Consider the following 23,486-nt stretch of genomic DNA (forward strand, 5'->3'; position numbering starts at 1 on the left):
AAGATTTTTCAATACAATGCTAGTTAAAATTGACGAATCTACTTCATGCTTAAATAAAAAAAATGTATTCTTGAACGTAAACAACAAATGAAATAAAAGTCAAAGCTTCCTTTGTTATTGTCTGAAATTTTCTTAAACATATTTTCGTCTTCTTGTGATATGGCAGGCTAATAATTAATTAAATTCGGGTGGGTTCAGTTGGCTTTTCATGTAGTAACTTAACTGCTAGATGTCTTGTAAAAAAACAAAGTAAACCCATATATGATAGCTGACTTATAAAACAATAACACCTAACATGATAGTTGACTGACGTGACAAAAACACCCGATATGACAGATGACTTGTACAACACCTGACATGACAGATGACTGATAAAATAATAACCCTGTGACCCGTGTATTGCTGCAGATAGGGACAAAGCTGAGAAGAAACTCTATGGATTTGCTTACCTGTCTGTCACAACTAATGAGAATGTCACTCGCCTTGATGGCAAATATGAAATGTGTATATACAAGGTATACATTTTAAATGTTGCTATTGTGCATTTAAAATTGTGTATAATACTTAAATATGTAAACAAAAATGAAAGCTTTCTTAAAAAGAAATTCAAATTTTATATATAATATTTTTTAATTAAAAAAAAATTACTTATTTGATTATTTTGAAATATTTATGAATTTTCTATTGCTTGCAGTGTGAAGATACATCAAAAATAAAAAAATATTTAGAACTTCCATCACTAAAAGATGACTTTGCTGATCCAAAAAATGGATACAAAACTATTCCATACCCACATTCCAATAAAGAATTTATTGTTGTAGAAACATTCCTGTGTTCATCAAAGTTTGCTCAAAAAGGTAAAAATTGAGCTTAAATATGATTTTTTTCTGATGTAAACAGCTTGTTATTAAAATTGTCATAACATCAAAAGTCTTTTAACATTTTAGGCTGATACATGTACTTTTAAATAATATGTTTTTTTTTTTTTTTCGCTTAAATTCTTGTTTTTTGTAAACTTGATATTTGATGTTAAAAATGGTTTTTATCCCATGCTTTAGCTGAACTGTTACATGTACTACAATGGAGATCTGACCCATCGAGAATTCCAGAAAATCTTGAAAAACTGGTCCGTTTGAAAGGCCAGGAGTTGGTCAGAGTACGTTTTTTTTATTTCATGTCTCCAGATTTTGTTGGCTGTTTCACATTTTATCTCTGTGTTTAGTTTCCATTAACTTCTTCCTTTAAAAAACAAAAATTTGTTAGTCCTTTAAAATATATTTATTTCCTAAATGTTAGGTCTATGGGTATTTAAACTGTCTCTGGCAATGAATATCATACTTATATCATACAAGAATAAATTACTCATAGCTGTTTTATGTTAACCTAATTATAATAGTGGTTAGAATTTTATTAACAACCCACTCTAACTACATGAAAGTAGAAAAGATTGTCATCTATTCATATTATCAAATTTAAAAATCTCTAAAATAATACAAACTCTATTCATTCCTCTAGCAAACATTAGTAGACACTTATTCTAATGTTATCAATGAAAACCAATGTGAATGGTGGTATTTTTTTTCTGCTTTCAGTACCTTCAAGATGTCCTTGACTCTTTGTTTGACATGTTTAATGCTGGAGATGGCGAATCTGTTCCTTTTGCTATGAATATATTCCACACTTTGGTAAGCAAACTTTGAGACATAATCAAATGTGTTTACTCATGCAAAATTTTTGGATTAAATGATTTAAAAAGAATATTTTATGATTTTTATTTAGAGAAAAATAATGTCTGTGCTTAGATATACTACTATATTTGTTATTTACTTATATTAGACATGGTATTATTATTTTTTCTTTTTTTTTTTCAGGTCCATATTTTTAACCTCCTTCACAAAGATGTGTTTGAAAAGTTTTCTGTCGTTCTTGAAGATTATTTAGAGAAGTCTTTTTCCTCCCCACTAGCTCACAGGTAACTCTAGCATAGTGAGGGCTGTACTGTTGTAATGTAGAGTTATGACATCATTAACTCTAGCACAATAAGGGCTGTACTGTTGTAATGTAGAGTTGTCATATCAAACTCTAGCATAGTGAGGGCTGTACTGTTGTAATGTAGAGTTGTCATATCAAACTCTAGCGTAGTGAGGGCTGTACTGTTGTAATATAGAGTTGTCATATCAAACTCTAGCATAATAAGGGCTGTACTGTTGTAATGTAGAGGTGTTACAACAAAAGAAACATTTTAAAATCTACCAAAATCTATCTTACTTTTTACGTTATATTTAAGCTTTATCATTTTTTTCTACTACCTAGTAATCCATTTTAGTTTTAAAAGTTGAATTTCTTTAAAAATGTTTTTAAAAAGGTGGCCTATTTCTAAAAATAAAAAAATCCAATTACTTCCCTTAGAGATATCATGAGGTGTTTAAGCATTCAAGCAGAACGAGTCTACACCTGTACTGATTTTGATGACAAACCAACCAGGAAGATTTTCACTGTAAGTATTTTTTTTTATTTAGAAAGATTTATGGAGAAAGATTCAAGAGGAAGTAAATTTACATAATCTCACTTCATGGATCTTTATTATCAAGTTTTTTTTTTAAATGAGGAAATTTAACCTACCTTTGTTTTAGTCTGGTGTAAAACACTCTCCCCACTAAAAAAAAAGAAAATAAGAAACCTGTCAGAATTGTTCAGCAATGTTAACATTTTAAGTAAATAAAAAAATTAGATTGAAAATAATAATTAAAATTTAAAAATTAATGACCAATACATAGTGAATTAATTAAACTGGTCATTGTCATAACCAATTCCTTCTCATGTCTGAGTTGAACTTGTGCTAGTATATTACTGTGGTTTCATGTGCTACTGTGATTTCATGTGCTACTGTTATTTGGTGTACTACTCTGGTTTCATGTGCTACTGTCATGTGCTATTTGGTTTCATGTACTATTGTTGTTTCATGTGCTATTGTTGTTTCAGATCCTTACTATGAAATCTGTTCTCTCATTGTCATTTCTGTACAATTGTTGTGTCACTACATTCAGTAGCTCAGTACATTCTCTAATGTTGTCTTTGTCACTTAGCTGTGGCCACATTTTTGTTATAAACTAGTGGCTGATCTAATGTTTTTGTATTTGTTTTAAAGTTGTGGTTGATCTAATATGTTTGTATAATGTTTTAAAGTTGTAGCTGATCTAATATGTTTGTATTTGTTTTAAAGTTGTGGCTGATCTAATATGTTTGTATTTGTTTTAAAGTTGTGGCTGATCTAATATGTTTGTATTTGTTTTAAAGTTGTGGCTGATCTAATATGTTTGTATTTGTTTTAAAGTTGTGGCTGATCTGATTTGTTTGTATTTGTTTTAAAGTTGTGGCTGATCTAATATGTTTGTATTTGTTTTAAAGTTGTGGCTGATCTAATATGTTTGTATTTGTTTTAAAGTTGTGGCTGATCTAATATGTTTGTATTTGTTTTAAAGTTGTGGCTGATCTAATATGTTTGTATTTGTTTTAAAGTTGTGGCTGATCTAATATGTTTGTATTTGTTTTAAAGTTGTGGCTGATATAATATGTTTGTATTTGTTTTAAAGTTGTGGCTGATCTAATATGTTTGTATTTGTTTTAAAGTTGTGGCTGATCTAATGTGTTTGTATTTGTTTTAAAGTTGTGGCTGATCTAATATGTTTGTATTTGTTTTAAAGTTGTGGCTGATCTATTGTGTTTGTATTTGTTTTAAAGTTGTCGCTGATCTGATGTGTTTGTATTTGTTTTAAACTAGTGGCTGATCTAATGTGTTTGCTTACAGGTCCTAGGCGACATCTTCAAATTTTCTGTCAAATCTTGCATGTTGTCACAGAGGTTTGTCATTGTGCATTAATAGATTAGCCATACGCACATAATCTAATTGCTGAAATCTTCAATACAGATAAATTAACTCTTCACACTGTTGTTAAATTGTGCGGCAGATTTAGGGTTAGGCTTGAGGCTATTAAATTATTTGGATATGGCTAATTACTTTTACACTTGCTTGCTGAACTTTAATGAAAGTATTTTAATTAATTAAAAAAAACAATGTAATAATTAAAAGTGTGTGATTGTTTTAGAAGTATTTAGTCAATGTGTTGCTTAAATTCTGTTGCCAGGATGTATGGTGATCACTCACTCAATGAATTTAAAGACAACGTGACCAAAGTGTTCAAGGCTTTTGGGGAAGTTTTGAAATCTACTGAGAAAGAGCTTCACAAAGTTCAGGTTTGTTCTGCATGGAAACAATGTTGCAACTTTCTTTTTCTTTCAGGTCTTTTAAATAGTGAGGTTTTTTGCCAGATGTTATTGATGTATTATTTTGGGCAGCTGTTGGGGATGTATGTTTTTTGGCCAGCTGTTGGGGATGTATTTTTTTCGCCATCTAAAGGGAATGTAGGTTTTTTTGCCATCTAAAGGGAATGTATGTTTTTTTGGTCATCTAAAGGGAATGTATGTTTTTTGGCCATCTATACGGTGTGTATCAGTTTGGAATGTATGTTTTTTGGCCAACTGTTGGGGATGTATGTTTTTCGCCATCTATAGGGAATGTATGTTTGTTGGCCATCTATAGGAAGTGTATCTGTTGGGAATGTATGTTTTTTGGCCAGCTGCAAAGCTGCTTCAAATAAGAAAAAAGTTTTAATATTGCAAAGTTTTTAATAAGGCAAACTAAACTAAATGCCATTATTGTTCTTACAATTTCTGATCAGCACCTACTTCGTACAGGCTTTAGATAACAAGTTTGTTCCTTTAGTGAAACAATGACATTTTAACATTATTTCAGTCTATTTACACACTGTTGAAATCAAATGACTGAACTGTGGCAGGCTATTGTAAAAATGTTTTGTTTGTCACTAGGCTCTGATGTTGAACAACCTCCACCAATGCTACATTCCACTCCTGCACATCATCAGTGTGGAGGATCTAGCCAAGTTGTTGAGCTACCTCCTCAGTAAGATCAACAAGGACCCTGGGGGGTCAGTCATAAAGGCTAAGATGAACATCTTACAGAACACAATCAACTCCCAGTTACTAGTAGACCCAGGTCAGATTTATATAGACTCGTACCTGTTGGCGCTTTACCAACCTTATATTTTTATTATTATCTTATTATTCTTTTCTCTGGTGTTGATGTTGCTAGTAAGGAAAATGTTAGAAATAGAATTAGGGTCAGAGTTGGTAAGAGCTTGGGGCTAGGGCTAAATTAGGGTAGTGATATTAACAAAAATTAATTTATTCAGTTAAAATAAACAAAATAGTATTATATTCTATCATATCTTTTTAAACATAGTATTTGGATGACTTAATTTATTCAACTTCACTAATACTTGAAGTCTATTTACCTTTGTATGACAAGCTCTGATGAAAGGGCTTAACTGTTGAATGGTGTTTTATCTCAATCTCCAGTATCCAGATCAATGCTCCTGCCTATCTGTCTAACACACATCAGGCACTGTCTGAATAATAAAATTAACCTGGAGCTGACTGCCAACACCTTAGGGGACCTGCTCAGTACTGTCTACAACATGAGAGAGGTGAACCACCCCGCCCAATCCCCTCGCACAGTTTTCTAAAATTTCAAACCAGTTTTCACCAACTCAATTTACTTAATTAATCTAAAAGGAAGATAACCACAGAAAATGCAGAGTTAATAGTGTTTAGAAAACACAGATTTAATGTTTAATAATTTCTTTAAGCTGTAATTATCAGCAATGGATTTTTTTTTACTTTCTATGTATTTAAAAAGTAGTGAGTGAATTAGAATATTATATTTAGTCCAGCTATAGTAAATATATAACATAAATAAAAGGGCAGGTTCTAGATATTATTGATATTTTTTAAGCTGACTCAAAATACACAACAGTCGAAAAGTTGAGTTGAAATTTCAAAGTTTTACAACACTACATGTTTCAGAGCTTTGATCTAAAGGAAGAAGTGACAAAAATAATCCAAGTAGTTTTTGACGTCAACGTTAGGACACTGCACAAGTTGGAGAGTGAAAAGAAAATTGTTTCAGGGGTGAGTGGTTGTAAATACTGTTTTTTAGGTGAAGTTAAACAGCTGACATGTTAAACAATGTAGGTGGGCATGGTTGGGTTGGTAAAACTCCTGGCTGCTAAACTGAACATTCGCGAGTTCGAACCCCTGAGCAGGTGAGGCTCAATAGCTGGGAACAGCAACCCGTCTAGGAGAGACAACTCCAAAATCAAACAACTGCTGTCTTGTAGCTTGTTCTTGGTTGGACAAAGGCTATGGAAGAAAATTAAAAAAGAATAGCAGACTGAAATTGGCATCAATGGCCCAAATGGCGCATAGCAACTCGACATGTAATACTTAACTGTGTTGGATATGAAATCACTCCCAACATTACAATCAAGAATGCAGAAGAAGAAGTTAAAAAATACTTTGAAATAGAAAGTTGGTTAGGTATGTGATCTGTAAGTTTATTTTGTCTTCTTTTAAATTGTTTGAGTTGTTGAAGGTGTTGTGACATGTTTATCATCAGAACCTTCTGATAGCCTGTTTGATTGAGATGTTGCGATTGATGGATGTTAGCCATTACCAGAAATTAATGGGAGTCTACCCTAAACCTAAAGATCTCAGGGTAAGCAATCCTGTTTCCCTCTTAAAATGTATTTTTCATTTTTATTTTAAGAAAACTCACAAAATAATTATCTAAAAGTTAAAAGATTCACTTCTTGAATTAACCATATAAGATTACAATATAGTTCTTTATAATATTTTCAATTTACCAGAAATAGTATCAATTATGACAGTTAATTAAATTAATCAAATATTTTTTTAATCACCTAATTAATTAACCAACAAATGAGAATGTGATGTTCTGTAATCAACAAATTCTAATGAGACTGATTTGGTTTTGTATGAAGCTACCTCTAATAATTTGCTAATTCCGCATGTGTCAATAAATTTATGACAACAACACTAGTCCAGTGTGATTTTATTTCTTCTAATATTGTGTTTTGCAGAATTAGGTGTTTTTTTTTTTTTGCATGGTTTCATGGTTAATTTGTTTCACTTCATTTTCCTAGCAAATTTTTTATATTTGCAAATGTTGGTATCTAATGTTCTAGGTTCGTCTGTCAACTATAGCCATTCCTCAAAAAAGCTCAAAGTTAGCCAAGGTGACAAAGCATGAGAGCTACACTAGCATAGTCTTGTGCTTAGCATACAAAAAAAAGCTAACACCTAAAGCCATAATTCAAAATATTGGTGCTAATTTCATTTCTAAATAATTTTGATTTAATAGTTTTGTATAAATATAAAAATGTGATTCTCATAGAATAATTCATCATTTATTATCAAATTAAAAAAAAAAAAAGTTATTAAATTTATTATTTTAACACGTAAGAAAAACTAAACCAAAATTTTGAACGGCATCAGCTTGTCTTCATTGCCAAGTACAAGATTCACCAATGGAAGAAAAAAAAACACTAAATTTTTATCATCCACCTTCCTTAACACTTACTGTTTGATAAAACCACCATACTATCATTATTATCCACTCTCTTTAACACTGTTTCACATATGCTGCTACATATTAACACAATATTTTGTAACTATAATTATATGAGTACCCCCAATGGATTGGTAGTATCTGTTATTTGCTACAAGCACAATGCAGATTAAAACACAAAATTATACTGAAACCATCTTTTGATTTAAAAAAAAAAAAATGTTTAAACTGAATTCTATATTACAGCATTTCTTATTGTTTTATACCAGTAAATTAAATTTTTTTATGTTACTTACAAATCTTTGTTCACACCCTGTTGCATGTCATAAAGTCTGTACTGTCTGCATATACATGATATATTTGTTGATCATCACGTAAAAAGAAAAACACGAAACTCTGTCATTCTACAAAGCCACTGAAATCACAAGCTGTACATCACTGATTAGACTGTATTTATGGTTGTGGTTGAGAAATATTGAAATTATATCTCTGTTATTTGGTGAAAGGCATTTGTAAAAAAATAGATAGAAAATTTTGTGCATGTGGTGGTGGTAATGTTAGTGTAAATATTAATCTTATACAAACAGCAAGAAGTATATGTTCAAGTAGTACAGTGCTCAGCAGCAAAAACCTTAACAAACACTAACAAATACTCTTACAGGAACCTATGTACTTAATCTAGTCAATTAGCACAGTTAAATCTACCATTGTTGAAACTATCCCAATCCTCTCATTTATTTTCTGCATTTTTTAAATTCCAATTTATTTGAAATATTATTCATTTATATATCCATTCTACTCAGAATGTTTTAATTCCTTCTTACATTCTGTAATTTAGATCACTTAAAATATTGTTGGATGTGGCTTAAATGTAGCACCTCAATTATTATCACTTGCATGTATGCACCCCATGCTATAAAAATAACATATATTGCCAAGAATCCTGGAAGAAATTTAAAGGGGATTTAAAGAAAAACATCTTTACAAAAACTATATACAACAAATGGTATTAATAGTAAGGAAAGATAGTGGCCCACCAATGACATAAAAATGCTGAATGGCAAATCCCAACAACCTGGTTATTAGAATTTATAATAAAGTACTTTTTGTCATCTTTTCTTCTTATTTTATTGAGCTGGGGTTTTATGGTTTCCATCTTTGGAAAGGTTGAACTCTCTGATCAAACTTTTATTGTGTTAAACTACTGTTTACATTAACTGAAAAATTTGTTTAATAAAATTACTTGATTTGACACCTAATACATAAATAATTGTAAAATATGTCTGTATTATTGAAGGGTTTTCTGAATCGAGTTCTACAAGTGTTCTATGATCTAGTTACCACAGAGAACTTCCCAGTTGACTGGATAACTATGAAAATGATTACCAGCAAGTGAGTAATAACACATCTTTGATTGTGGATTTGATTTTGCTATTACAAAACATTGGTCAGACTTTATTGAAAATACAGGCCAGGTTTTTTTTATTTGGGATAGTGCCCAGATTTATTTAAAATGTTGGCCAAGTTTAAATATTTTCCAAGTTTTTTTTCAAGCATTGGCCTGATGTTTTTTTAATATTGCCTAATTTTTAGTAAACATGTTGGTAATGTTTTATTTTTTAAAATATCTATTAAACATAAATAACTTTTTTTTTGGAAAAAGATAAATAGTGTTACTGGAAAAAAGTAAAAAGTGCCCATTAAATCAAATGATTACAAAGCTAGCAATGGCGTATCTACATTCAAATTTCCATTAACTAACGTTGAGGATGTGTGGTCTTTCTCAGCTTTAAAATGTGAAAAGTATTCAAGCATATACTTTGTAGAACATTTTCAGTGTCCCATAATCTATCAAAGACAGACTGGTTACATAGATAGGCTATTTGCTATACACATTGTTGTTTTCAATAAATGTTTGTAATTAGGCTATTTGCTAAACACATTGTTGTTTTTCAATAAATGTTTGTACGTTCATTTGACTGACTCAGCTATGTGTAAACTGATAATTATGTTAATGAGTTTATGTGTTTAATCTGTACACAGTGTTATGCTGACTTCCATACAGTACATCGCTGAAGATTTGACTGTCAACTTTTTAAATGGGGATGACTTTGATTTTGAAGTGAGTGATTGATTAATACAAATTTTCTAGTCAAGCATGAATATTGTTTTTAAAAAAAAAGCTTTTGAAGGGAGATAATAAATGATATGTACCTTATTTATTGCAGCTGTGGAAGAATTTTTTTCTGTTGGCTGTTGACTTCATCAGCCAGCCAGCTCTACAGCTGGAGAAATACTCAGAGGCCAAGAGCAGACAGATCAAAGACAAGTGAGTCTATCTAGGTTTTATTTTATAGACTTTTTGACTAGCATACAAAACCTTTAGCAGACAGATCAAAGACAAGTGAGTCTAGCTAGGTTTTATTTTCTGGACTTTTTGACTAGCATACAAAACCTTTAGTAGACAGATCAAAGACAAGTCAGTCTAGCTAGGTTTTATTTTATTTTTGATTAGCATACAAAACCTCAAGATTCAACACAATATGTTTTGAACTTGGGAAGAGTAAACAATAAATGCATAAGTTATTACAGTTCTGAAATGAGTATCTAATCAATGTCCGATTCCTTTCCATCTAATGAAAGAGAAGCTGATGTAAAAATATATTAAAATGAGTTTCTAAACAAATGTCCTATTCCTGGCCATGTAATTCCTGGCCATCTAATGAAGGAGAAGCTGATGTAAAAATATATTAAAATAAGTTTCTAAACAAATGTGCTATTACTGGCCATCTAATTCCTGGCCATCTAATGAAAGAGACGCTGTTGTAAAAATTCTCGTGCTGATGTTTAATTTTATCTGTTCCAGGTACAATGATATGAGAGTTCCTGTTGGTTTCCACATTTATTCTCTGTGGAATCAGCTGGGTAAATATTCCTTACATGTTATCTTGGTACTCCACAAAGATTGTCAAAGTTAATATTGTTGGTTAAAAAATTAATGTGACATATTGTAACTAATATATTGTTGATGTAAGTTTAATTCTTAACATGACATAAGTGGTATCCCCCTGTTATTTTTTACATGTTTCTTTTTGTACCAGGGCCCCACAAGAAGATGCTGATGATGGATATGATTGGTCCCTTCCTCAAGGTGACCATGGTGCCTCAGCTCGAGCTAAGAAAAGCCACAATCCCCATATTTTTTGACATCATGCTGTGTGAGTTCAAGGAATCGTCACATCTTCGAAATGTGAGCTTAAGTTATTCCTCCTGTTTTAGTCCTCATTAAAATTGTATTGTGTGAGCTCAAGTTATCTCCCTTGTTTTAGTTCCCATTAAAATTGTATTGTGAAAGTTATCCCACCAAAGTATAATATTTGCCTTATAGATGAAGTTCTTTAAAACCCTTCTGGACATCTAACACTGATGTAATATGGGACAAAGTGGTCCTTAGTTTGAGCATGTGGTTTGGTCACACACCCTGTAGTGTAGAGTTTGGTTGTTGGCTAAAGGCTGTATGATGTCCTCCAGTCGCTCCAGCTCTGTTGGGTGGCTGAGAGAGCAGGAAAAGAAAAACCTTAAAAGGTGGGCATCTGCCCCCAGACACTAGGCATCTGCCCCCAGACACTAGGCATCTGCCCCCAGATGCTAGGCATCTGCCCTGGCCACTGGCTAACTGAGCATTTAGCCTGGGTACTTCATTTCTATTTTAATTGATGTGCCTCTGTATGAGAACAAATTAGATTTGTATCCATTTCAGGTGTTCATTTGCAGCAAACAAAAGTGTTTTACATATCCTTATATGTATCTGACACACCAATTGTTTTATCGTTTATTTGAAGCAGCAATGTTTGGTTGTGTTTGACAGGTTGAAGCTAAGATGATAAAAGAACTGGACTCTCTGGTGATAGAACACAATGGAGATGTGGAGTACAAGAACTTGTTCAGCTCCATGTGAGTACCCAGCACTCGCCTGCTTAGACACAAATTTACAAGACAAATGTATTTTCATGTTCATGATGTAAAGACCTTTACAGCTGTCCTAGTGTTATGACTTTCTAAATTTAGAATATCTAATATATTTAAAAGCATAAACATATTTTTTAATGTAAAAAGTTTACACAAACAAAGAACATGTATAATTTTTTGAACTTAGTCGGATACATTACAAGAATATGATTTTTTGTGTAAGTAAAGTGGTTGAGGTCAAGGTGGTAAATGTAAATATTTATGGTATTTTTAACACAGCTCAAGTTTTTTAAAGTGGTCATAAGTTGGTCAGTTTGTTTTTTTAAGGTGGTCATTAGTTGGTCAGTTTTTTAAGGTGGTCATTAGTTGGTCAGTTTTTTTAAGGTGGTCATTAGTTGGTCAGTTTTTTTAAGGTGGTCATTAGTTGGTCAGTATTAGCTGGAGGTGTATAACAACACTGGCACATATGCCCATACTTTAAAACGAGCGTTTGTTCTCAAAATCTGATGTATTACTTTTGTTACATTTGTTTTGTGAAAATTACTTTTCATAAACATTAATCCACCCTCCCCTCCTCCAATACCCACTAAATCATGGTACATTATAACTATCACCTATAGCGTTGGTCTCTATTGTTGTTATCTGTGAATAATTTCTTCCATTCAAATAAAATAAAAACGTCAACGCTTCATCCCAATTAATTCTTATCTCCAGTAGAGCTCATTAAAACACTCAACAATGTGAGTTAGTTTGGGACGAGTTGCGCGCCCCTCGGTCTACCACCGTTCTGCTCTTATCCCGTGAGCTATCTCTGAACTGATTTATTCTGCGGAATTCGTGAAATCTTCACCCCCCACCCCAATAACACCTACCCTCTCTCAACTCACTGAAATCTTCCTTTACCGCCCCCCCCCCCCCCCAAACCCCGATGTAACGAAATCCTGATTCATTTCACGGGTGAGCTGGGTGTGAAATGACGTCATTTATCACGACTGCCGTAAACTGCCCGACAACTTCTGCCTAAAATTTATTAGCAGTTCGTGCTCTCTAGGCTTAAAGCCAGCATTGGCGGTCATGACTTTAATTAACTAAAACTAATTAAATATCTTTTTTCTTGTATTTTACGAGTTTATTTTTAAAAAAAAAATGTCTGGCTCATCAAGACTACACCTTTCTTTCTTCAATCCTTTCCTCTCGCCCCTACAGACCCCCCCCCCCCCGGACACACACACTCAACTCAATCGTCACTGATCACATTTTCCGCCTGAGTTAAAATTGTAGAGCCCGTGGGGCGGGGCTGAACCCAGATAGAATTACGTGTGGCCTTATCGGAACATGCGCTTTAATTTTTAATGGTGAATTTTGTTTTCTGTTTTTTTTTGTTCTATTCGTGCGGTTGTGTTTGTGGTTTTATTTTTTAATTAACACATTTTTTTTTTTACACGCGTTGTAAAAACATGTGGTGGAATATTTTTTTTTCTCCACTTAATGCCACCGAACACACTCCACCTAATGGCCCTGGATCCACCCAATAAATGGCCATGAACTCACTCCACCAAATGGCCAATGGCCCTCACTGATAGCACGCATGAAAGCCGCGCAGTGCTCAACGGGCCCCGCGTTTAAAAAGCGATTACAGTGTAAAGACCCAGTGTGGGGAGGGGAAGATGGGGGTACACTCGTCAGCTGATGACAGGGGAGAACACCCAACTCCGGCGTTCTACGAGAGCTCAAGTCAACGAGCGTGCCTCGAGTGCTTATTTTAGTCGTCATTGAAAGTGCAGAAGCCGTTTTTCTCGGCCCGTATTTTTTTTTTTATCTGGCTGAATCTATTCTAACTTCACAAAAAAACCTTGACCCAATGCCCTTTGTTTGTTTTATCACATGACGCTCATTAGACGTTTCTAAAATTTCTTTATAGGTGGTTTTCTAAGTTGTCTAAATTTAAAATTAAATTAAAAAAAAATATTGATAGACTGTAGGCCTATTTGTTTTTATTGAGAGTTCTAAATCTAGATATTTATATCTCAATAAAGTGGCTTTCCTTAATTATGATGTGGTTACGCCTAGATCTAGTAGAATGTATGTATTTTAAAAAGAAAGGGAGACCACTATTGTGTATAATCTCATTAACATATTTTCAATGTTTACTTCCTGTCTCCTCCCGCGTCACTGTGAATATTCAATATTGTTTTTTTTCCTTCTCTTTTTGACAAATAACTCGAACCCTTCTAATATAATATTTTTTTCTTGCTATACTCCGAATCGAACTGTTGTGCTAGAGTCTAGTTGTGTACTAGATCTAGATCTATACTCTAGACCTAGCACTAGAATACAGTACAGATCTACTCTAGCCAAACTCTAAAGTACTAAAGTTCTCTAAACGAATTCTAGAATTCTAGCTTCTAGATTCTAGAAAGATGTATTGATCTAGATTACTAAGATCTAAAATCTAATGGATCTCTCCTAATCCTCTAATAGACTCTTTCTAGATCTAGATGCCGTTATATAGATTCTAGATATAGATCTAGCTAGATCTAGTAACCTAGTTTATAAAATCAGTTCATTTCATAGAATCCAGACCAGATTCTGGAGAATTTACAGATAAAGTAGATCTAGTAATATAACTAATTTTGTCCAAATTGTTAACCAATTTACTTTTTTTCTGTGTTTTCGTGCACCTTAGTGTTCAGATACCTTTTCAATCTCTTGTGAATGTTTAACCATCCCTCACCCCCTTCCCCCCCCCCCCCCCCCAATCACCCTTGCATTCACGTATGTGACAATGGTCAAATGTTTCTGGGAGGCGTCATGCAAACATAACCGAGTGACATCTGCATGAGCCCCCCCCCCCCCCACCCAGCCATGAACTAGCGACGGTCGTGGGATCATCGCCCCCACCCCAGCAGCAGCCGTGAGCAGCGCGTGCTCGCCAGCAGACGACCGGATCTGACCGAGTAACGGATGTAGCGCTCTGACCCCCCACTGTATTTTTTACTGGCGTACATCTGCCGTGTGTGTGAAAGTTGGGGGCACGGTACAAGGGACAAGCGCTCCTGTGAGTTGCCGCTCACCTCTCCGTGGATTATAGCAAGTGACAATATAGGCGGATTTCTGTGTTCATTCCGATGGATGTGTTCACTTTTTATATACAAGTAAAACATGTGAATTTTTAAATTAAAAAAAAAAACAACCAATAAATGAATAATAAAACAACAGAAGTGTATTTATAGCTTAAAGTTGCGTGTTACTTTAAAAAAAAATTAGTAAAGTATTTTTATGACGCAGTTTTTATATAAAACTTTGTTATATTGTAAGTGACTTCGTCTTTACCCATGGAGGTCTTAATTCGTGTACTTACAGGAGCTTGACCCCAGCGGTAAAATTGAGTTTGCCCCTCCACGGGCTAGGCTTAATGATATAATTTACCTCAAGCCTATCTGATTACAGCGTAGACCTTGTCTGATTGCAGCCAGACCTACCCTTGCCAGATTAAGATTAAGTATTTAGTTTGAGTCTTTTCGTCGAGGGTTGGGAGTTTAAACCTCCTTAGGTAAGGGGATGCTGTACGTACAAGTGTAGATTAAGACCAAGGTTTAGTTAACCTTAGTAATGGTTTAGGTGTTGTTTGACATCGTAGGGATTAAGATTATCATATATAGTTATGATTATGATATATAGTTATGATATATAGTTATGATTACGTTATAGTTTGACCACAGTGGATTAAGATTATATTAGTTTGACCACAGTGGATTTTGATTATACTTCGACCACAGTGAATTAAGATTATAGTTCGACCACAGTGGATTAAGATTTTACTATAGTTTGATCACATTGGATTAAGATTAGACTATAGTTGACCACAGTGAATTAAGATTTTACTAGGATTAAGACTAGACTTTGACCACAGTGGATTAAGATTAGACTATAGTTGACCACATTGGATTAAAATTAGACTTTGACCACAGTGGATGACTATATTCAGATAATGGTGTAGCGTGATCGATCTAAAATACTGATCGCTGTTTACTTTTAGTGCCACCTGTTGTCTGGTTCAAATTAAATTCCGGTCACTGTTTGTATCATTTGCATAATTGATCTGGGGCCGGGGGGGGGGTGTTAAAAATAACTACGTGAGTGTTGATCGAATTTAATTGGCTATTAACTTTGCCAAGTGTGAGCTGATTATAGGTACAAATAAACTAAGTGGGACGCAAGTATTGATGTAGGGTTTGTAAAATAATGAATAAGACATGTAAGGTCGTATCACGGGGAAAGTTGAAATCATTATAAACTAATATTTAGTAATACCATAATGTAAAATATTTCAAATTTTTGTTATTTATCGCAAATTTTTATGAAATGAAATGAACCCCGCACCCCCAAATGCCACCCACCAAAAGCTAAATATGTGACGAATGATAGTTTCTAAACTGTCTACCAATGCCCCAGACTCCACTCATTGTGTTGCAACACCAGCGGGTTCACATCACGTAGTGAAAAGTTTAAAATTAAAAAAAAAAACAGCCGGACTTTTTTTTTTTGAGTTTCCCCTTTCCCCTGTCGGAACTCTGTGTTATGTTTTCTACTTCCGCTTCCTCAGCCCCCGGTTGGGTAAGTTCTCACGTAACTGCGCCGCTAAGCTGTTAGATACTCCACTCAGGTGCTGACAAATGTTATTGTACGGACCCGGTCCAGGTGTCCTGCTCAAGTTTGTTTTCTGTGGCTTCACGAGGTCAGCTTGACCGTATCAAATTACCCCTGCTGAATCTGGTTCCGCTTCTGTAGACTGCTCCAGCATCTTCTCAGTTTTGTGGCACCGGTTGCTGTTGTTACTTCTGGAACTCTCTGGGCGTATCACATATCCTCTGGCGTCTCGTGTATCCTCTGGCCTCTCGTGTATCCACTCGTCTTTCGTATATCACTCTCTGTATCCCCTCACCTCTCTGTATCCCCTCGCCTCTCTGTATCCCCTAGCCTCTCGGGTATCCCCTCATCATCCCCTCATCTGGCCATAGCGCTGACCCCACTTGTCTAAAGCAGTAATCCAGATGCCTGCCACTCATCTGTAAGACCACACAAGACCTGACATTCTTTAAAAAAAACACCCATAACTCCCAACAAGCACTAAAACGCCAACTGAACTCTTCCCATAATTCTTCTCCCCCCTGTTTATAGGTCTGGGTCACGTGACCTAAGCCTTGATCTATCGATACAATTATCTATGTGATTTGTTCTCGGTTATCTATCTCAAGTCAAGATAAATCGTTACGCGTTAAAGAAGATAATTATCTCGCATTTTCGTATCATCTGATATATTTTAGAAATTCGAAATCAATTTTAAATCTCCTGCTAATGTGAACTCTAAATAAAAATACCGTCCCTTATGTTTGCCTATTGATCTAATTTTTGTTCTAGCTGTGATATCACTAACCACCGCGTACCTTTTTTTTTCTTACACACGTAAACAGATCAGCCAATCGGTAAAAACAATTAAATAAAGATAAATGTAAAGGAAAGAAGTAGGCATATAACAAAACATGTTTACATTGGAAAAAAAAAGAATAAAAAGTTCATTATGCAGTAGGACATGAGTACTTGATACGAGTCCATTTATTACTAGGCGTGTGGTTGGTGAGTACACTAGAGCCCACACTAAAGGTGTCCCCTAGTGTACACCGTGTAAAGGTTCTTGCACAGGGCGGGGTATCGTTTGTGTGTATGTGTGTGTGTGTGTGCGTGTGTGTGTGTGTGTGCTATACTTATGATTTCTACTGGGAGCTTCATGGATAAGTGTTTCGAGCAATGATTTGCTAACGGGGGTCATAGGTCAAACATGTCTTTTCTACCACGGGGAACGGGGCTATGGTACTCTATTGATAATTGGCTGAATTCATTCTGAGGCCATGGTAGGGTCATCGGTACTTGACTCTAGTTGAAGTCGTGCTGATCCTAGGGTTTGGGGTTAGTGAAAATTGTATTCAAGTCATTTTGGGACTGCCTCAAGTCATTACTGCATGACTGAAGTCATTATGGAACTACTTAGGTCATCACTACATGACTGAAGTCATTATAGAACTACTTAGGTCATCACTACATGACTGAAGTCATTAAGGAACTACTTAGGTCATCACTACATGACTGCGGTTATATTGGGACTACTTAAGGCATCACTACATAACTGAAGTCATTCTGTGAACTCTAGCCCAGTCTTCAGTTAAAATAGCTGCAAGCGCATTCCACTAATAGCATTGGCCATTATTTCGTGACCGCAGCCTTCACCTTGATTAGTGACCTCTGTCCACAAACGATAGGGTCAACAGTTGACACAAGGGCTTATTAAAGACTCCGATCACGTGGTTTGATAATTATCCAATAGCGGGGTTGATTTCACGAAACGAGAGTAGGAAATTGAACTATGGGGGGGGGGGGGGGGGGGTTGCAAGGAACGGCTGGATAGATCCTAATAGCAATTTTAAAAAAAAAATCTTTAACACACATTTTTTTAAAAATGTACAGATTTAAAAAAAATAATGTATACGACATTAATTTGTAAAGATGATCAAAGGCGAGCCGTGTTGATCATATAGATAAGCTTAAAGGGCGGTAAGAGGATGAATATAGGACGGTAACTCTAGGAGGGTTTGAAGTGATCATCACGAGTCTTAGTCTGGCGTCTTACAATAGGGATTTTATTCTGGTTGGGACAGCCCTCAACTGCGTTATGTCAGTCATGAACTGCTTTATTACTTAAACTATGTGGACGTCATTAGGTCATAGTCAATGTGTGATTGTTTGGCGGCGTTAGGTCATTGTACTATTGTGTGGCGGCGTGGTCGAGGGGAGGGCCACTCGATTGCTAGCCCGCAGGTCTCGAGTTCGGTTCCCTTACTCAATCCTGCTGTGATGGGTACCTGGCCTAGGTCAAAGCTGCTGGACATAGTCCTTGTCTTAGAGGGCCTTCTTAAGCCGCCCAGGTCTGGAAGGGTAATTCGCTTTTTGAGCGATTCAAATCACTTGATTGAATTCCCTGCTCACGAAATCACCCTGGAAAAATCACGTGATCTAACGAACTCAAGTGGTCTGCTGCCCATGCACCTAAGCACCAACGTTGTAATGAGTGGAATGAAACACAAAGGGCTAGTTCATTGAAACACAAAGGGCTAGTTCAGCCCATCTGGCCACCCTCAGCTTTATCTCGTCAAAAATTGGGCTCTAAAATCTTGTTAACATTGCTTAAGTGTTTGGCGTTTTTCCGCTCCCTTGTCTGTGTTTATCTCTAGGCCAGAACTATTTGATAATCAAGTGTCAAAATTTGCCGTCTCTAAACGCTTTTAGTCCGCTCGTTTTCATAGGCACGCCGGGCTTTTTGTCGAGGGTTCATAGATGCGAGCTTTCATAATGGATCTAACCTTCGCAATCAGATGGATATTTTGTATTGAATTTGTCGAAATGGATGTTCTTGAACTAGGAACTTAACTTTAATCAGGTTCACCAAAGACAACAAGCAATTTTTAAAAAAAAAAAGATGTAAAGTTTCAAAGAAACGAAGAATTCCGATAAAAGGATTTGTTTATTAAGAAAGCTTTAAACGTGTGTGGTGTTAAATACGATTGTGTATTTATGTATTTCATCGGATGATTTCATTGATGCGTGCGCAAGTTTGTTTCACGTTAGCTACTAGCCTATCGCATTTTATAAACTTTTGCTTTCACACGGGAACATTTGACAGAGATGCTTGTACTATACAAACAATAGGCTTACATTCCCCTGCTGTAATTACACTACACCCTACATTTTAATTTGGCTGCATTCTACATTTTTTTAGCATTTTAATTAGGCTACTTATTATTGTGGATACACGGCTACACTATTATAGTGTAAAGTATAGTCTATACGTTTTCGTTATAATTTGTGTAGTTCTCTTTCCACCTTAAATTCCTTATCCCCAAATACAACCCCACCCCGAACCTCAGTATATCTCTCACCCTGACCCCACTATAACTCCACCCCTAATTCCACTATATCCTTCATAACCCCACCATAACCCGTAACCCACCCCCTCCCACAACCCCACCATAACCCCCTTCCCTTCAGTGTTTCTTCCAGACTTTTTTCTCCGGGGGGCGGTAGACTTTCTTCGGGGGGGGGGCGGTAGACTTTCTTCGGGGGGGGGGGCGGACACTGTTAAAAGTATATATTTTCTATATAAATTATATAAATTTCATTTCGTTCGGGGGGGCGGTAAAAATTTTTCGGGGGGGGGGGGCTTTGCCCCCCCCGAAGAGATGCCTGGAAGAAACTCTGCTTCCCTTACCCCATCATACAACCCTTCCCCTAACCCCACCCTGTTTGTAATTACTGGATTAGACAGTCAAAGATTCGCCATTTGAAGTTTTCAAAACAACCTCTAGTCCCAGCAGTAAAAAAACAAACCATCCGAACTTTCCCGTTTTATTTTGCCATGACAGGAAGAGAATTTAGGGTCAAGTACTCGCCTCGGGAGACTTTACCTCCGTGTTGCTAAAACGCCAGTAGCAATTCAGATGGAACTACTTAAACATTGGAAATAATTGCCCAACTGTTTTTTGGTGAATACCGTAGGTCTCCCCGTCCATTGTACAATTTTTTTCAACGGGTTTTCACTGTGTCGTCCAACTTACCGACTGAGGAATGTTCCTACTTTGTTGTGGTGACTGGCGATCTAAAATATCTTACTGCTGAAATGTTATTGTTGTGTATGCCCCTCCCCCCCTTACTCTGGAACTGAACTAATTTGTCTGTACTTTCTCGGTACCCCCCTCCCGCCCCATACATCCAAACACTGACAGGCGTCTTAGCCTTGAAGCTTAATGAAATTGACGTTCATGTCAAATAAAGCTCTTTACATTAGGCGAATGAACTTAACCCACATAGATAATCGACTTTGGATTCACTGTAACGACTTTTTCTGTCTGTTTTTACTTGTTTCTGTTGCTTCTGTTTTTACTTTCAATTTTCGTTACTTTGTGTAGAAAACGTTCTAAATCCACTGGAAGTGTTAAAAAGTTTTGAGGTGTTCTATTTTCGTCTACATTTGTGCCATTTGATAAACAGCTATGTTAAAAATGAAGGATAATTCGTTTTAAAATTTTCTGACCAACTAATGACCAAGGATGATAAAAATAACCGTATTAGCCAGACCCGAGCTAAAGTGAACTTTCACCTTGAAATGCAAGGGTTAACATGGCATGACCTCAGCCACCTTGAACTTTGACTTTGAAATGCAAGGGTTAAGCAAGATGAAATTCTTCACCAGACTGCTGGACAAGGTCCAGTCGGAGCCAGAGCTTCAGGAGGAGGGCAAGAGGTTCGTCTTCTCGGTCACTGACCTTCTGGAGCGGCTACTCGACTACAGGTTAGTGGACGTCATTTTTTTAGGGGACGGGGGACGGGGGGGGGGGGGACGACGACTGTTAACCCTTTGACCGCGGCACTGTTATTCAACATACAACACTATTCAGCATGACAAAAGATTTATTTTAAGACCACATTTTAAACTAAAATTACTCGATCAAAGGGTTAATAGCACAGATAGTAATGGCCTCTGTTTACTTAGTATGGAAACCGCAGCTGAGAACAGAATTAAGCTCCATTTCAGCTATGCCCTAAACTCAACCCGATCTGATTAAAACACCGCCCTAACCTGCGCCCCTAACATCACCCTAAATAGAAACCAAACCCCAATCAGCACCTCATCCACCCTTAATAGATAGAAACGAATCCCCAGTCAGCGCCTCAAACTAGATCCCAGCTGTAGGGTAACTGTACACCGAATCTGAATACGGGATGCACATCTAAATAAATAGCTGATGCGTGTTTGTTTATCTTGTGTAGACGACAGTTTTATCCCACCCTAAACTGCCAGCATCACCCTTCAATGTTAGTGCCACGCCCTTTACGGTGTGGTCTCAGCCCAGGACTGTGTGGGGGTAGTGTCTTCCTCTGCTCTTTATGTGTTTTAGAAATGAAATGTTAAAATCTGTTCCAGAACATCAAAGCTAAAATCTGCCAAAGAACATCAAAGTTCTTGTTTTTAGGTTATGTTGTCTTTTTAGTCCGTATATACAACATTTGGAAATATGTTTGGTTAAGAATTTTTTTTTTCATTTCAAGCAAATTTTATTTTCGTCGTTTAAAAGAAGTCTTTCATTTATTAAATGTTTCCTCTCATTACCTTGTACAAAGACGGCAAGGTATGAAGCTATATCAAGAACGATAACTTTCCCACAACTGGGCAACCAACATATGGTGTTAATAAGCTTTAAAAAAAGGAGGGCAACTCACGTAGCAGTGAGCATCTTTGTCCACTATCTGCAACCATCTAAACACACTGGTTGTCTTTACAATTCTGCTGCGCCGAAAAAAAAACAACATAAATTAGTGTGCTTCTTAAAAAAACAACTATGCAATATACTTTATAACAAAAACAAATATGCAATATACCTTATAGCTGGAGAAAAATAATTAAAAAACAAAGCTAAAATTAGTTTACATTTTTTAACATAAAAAAATTAAATTTGGATAATAAAAATTTATAATAATTGCGTCGTGTTGAATTCGGATACGTTATTCCCCTTAAGGCAAAACTCTGACAATTAAATAGACAGGTAACTGTTATTGTCTTGCTAATTTTGCAATACTATCCATCTCCATCATTGAGGGAAAAAAGAAAGATAGAAAACTTTTTTCCAGGAGCAGAAAACGGCGTTTCATTATTTTCAAGTATAGAAAAAAAATAAAAATAAAAACACGAATGAGTTAAAGCAAAAACAACGAAACAAGTTATAGCTTTGGGACAAAAATCACATGGAAAAATGTCTCCTTATGTGCCACGTTGCCTATCACAAATTAGGCAGCGAGATATAAAAAATACACGAATGGAGAATTTCATTTTCATCTGAGTGAAAAAGAAAATACCGGATTCAAGGGAAACAAATGCGTGCCTGTTGAGTTGCTGAACTTTGAAGGAGTTATTTTAAAAGGCGGGGTGCTGGATGGGAAAATGATGGATTAGAGAGCTTGTAAGATAGCTGTGTCCACAAGCACGTCATTGTGGGAAGGGTTACGGTTGACGTGCTTTGGTAGGGATGGTCTGTGTACTGAGTGCAGCTTTGACGTACATTGGTACTGATGGGAGTGGAGCTGTGACGTGCTTTGGTAGGGATGGTCTGAGTACTGAGTGTAGCTGTGACGTACATTGGTACGGAATGTCTGAGTACTGAGTGCATCTGTGACGTACATTGGTACTTATGGTCTGTGTACTGAGTGTAGCTGTGACGTACATTGGTACGGAATGTCTGAGTACTGAGTGCATCTGTGACGTACATTGGTACTTATGGTCTGTGTACTGAGTGTAGCTGTGACGTACATTGGTAAGGATGGTCTGTGTACTGAGTGCAGATGTGACGTACATTGGTAGGGATTATCTGAGTACTAAGTGCATCTTTGACGTACATTTTTACGGATGGTCTGTGTACTGAGTGCACTGTGACGTACATTGGTACTGATGGTGGTGAGTAGTGTTTGCAGCTGTGACGTACATTGGTACTGATGGTCTGAGTACTGAGTGCAGATGTGACGTACATTGGTACTGATGGGAGTGGAGCTGTGACGTGCTTTGGTAGGGATGGTCCGAGTACTGAGTGCAGCTGTACTCTCACGGTCATCATGTGTGCTGCACCCGGTACTTCTCCTGGCTGGTGCACCGTGCACCTTTTATTTCACATTCAATTTGCACCCTGCGTTTCTTTAGCAGGTGCACCATGCACTCTGTATAAAGCTGTGACATCAAATTCACTTTGCCATGAAATCGTAAAATATTTAACTGAAATCGATCACACTGAAGCCACATCTAATCACGCCCAAGCATTATATTTCTGATGCTGTAATCGATTACTTTGAAGCCACATCCAATCAAGCTGAAGCATAATATTTCTGATATATAACCCTTGTTTTTACTGCAGTA

At 36.1% G+C, this 23,486-nt stretch overlaps 1 protein-coding gene across 1 annotated transcript in view; it reads left to right on the top strand.

Annotated features, from left to right (window-relative positions):
* Positions 1-23,486, top strand: part of LOC131958454 (dedicator of cytokinesis protein 3) — a 69,659-nt gene that overhangs the window by 23,767 nt on the left and 22,406 nt on the right. Inside the window, exons 18-37 of the mRNA XM_059323512.1 lie at positions 409-515; positions 695-857; positions 1,059-1,156; positions 1,593-1,685; positions 1,872-1,972; positions 2,410-2,497; positions 3,809-3,861; positions 4,146-4,254; positions 4,888-5,074; positions 5,437-5,564; positions 5,944-6,048; positions 6,536-6,634; positions 7,125-7,175; positions 8,805-8,899; positions 9,551-9,629; positions 9,736-9,836; positions 10,374-10,432; positions 10,609-10,757; positions 11,376-11,461; positions 20,778-20,876. Of these exons, the coding sequence (XP_059179495.1) occupies positions 409-515; positions 695-857; positions 1,059-1,156; positions 1,593-1,685; positions 1,872-1,972; positions 2,410-2,497; positions 3,809-3,861; positions 4,146-4,254; positions 4,888-5,074; positions 5,437-5,564; positions 5,944-6,048; positions 6,536-6,634; positions 7,125-7,175; positions 8,805-8,899; positions 9,551-9,629; positions 9,736-9,836; positions 10,374-10,432; positions 10,609-10,757; positions 11,376-11,461; positions 20,778-20,876 (2,050 nt within the window). The remainder of the gene's footprint in view (positions 1-408; positions 516-694; positions 858-1,058; positions 1,157-1,592; positions 1,686-1,871; positions 1,973-2,409; positions 2,498-3,808; positions 3,862-4,145; positions 4,255-4,887; positions 5,075-5,436; positions 5,565-5,943; positions 6,049-6,535; positions 6,635-7,124; positions 7,176-8,804; positions 8,900-9,550; positions 9,630-9,735; positions 9,837-10,373; positions 10,433-10,608; positions 10,758-11,375; positions 11,462-20,777; positions 20,877-23,486) is intronic.

Source organism: Physella acuta, unplaced genomic scaffold (assembly GCF_028476545.2).
Source record: "Physella acuta isolate Inbredline_101_S28 unplaced genomic scaffold, ASM2847654v3 ptg001328l, whole genome shotgun sequence".
NCBI lineage: Eukaryota > Metazoa > Mollusca > Gastropoda > Physidae > Physella > Physella acuta.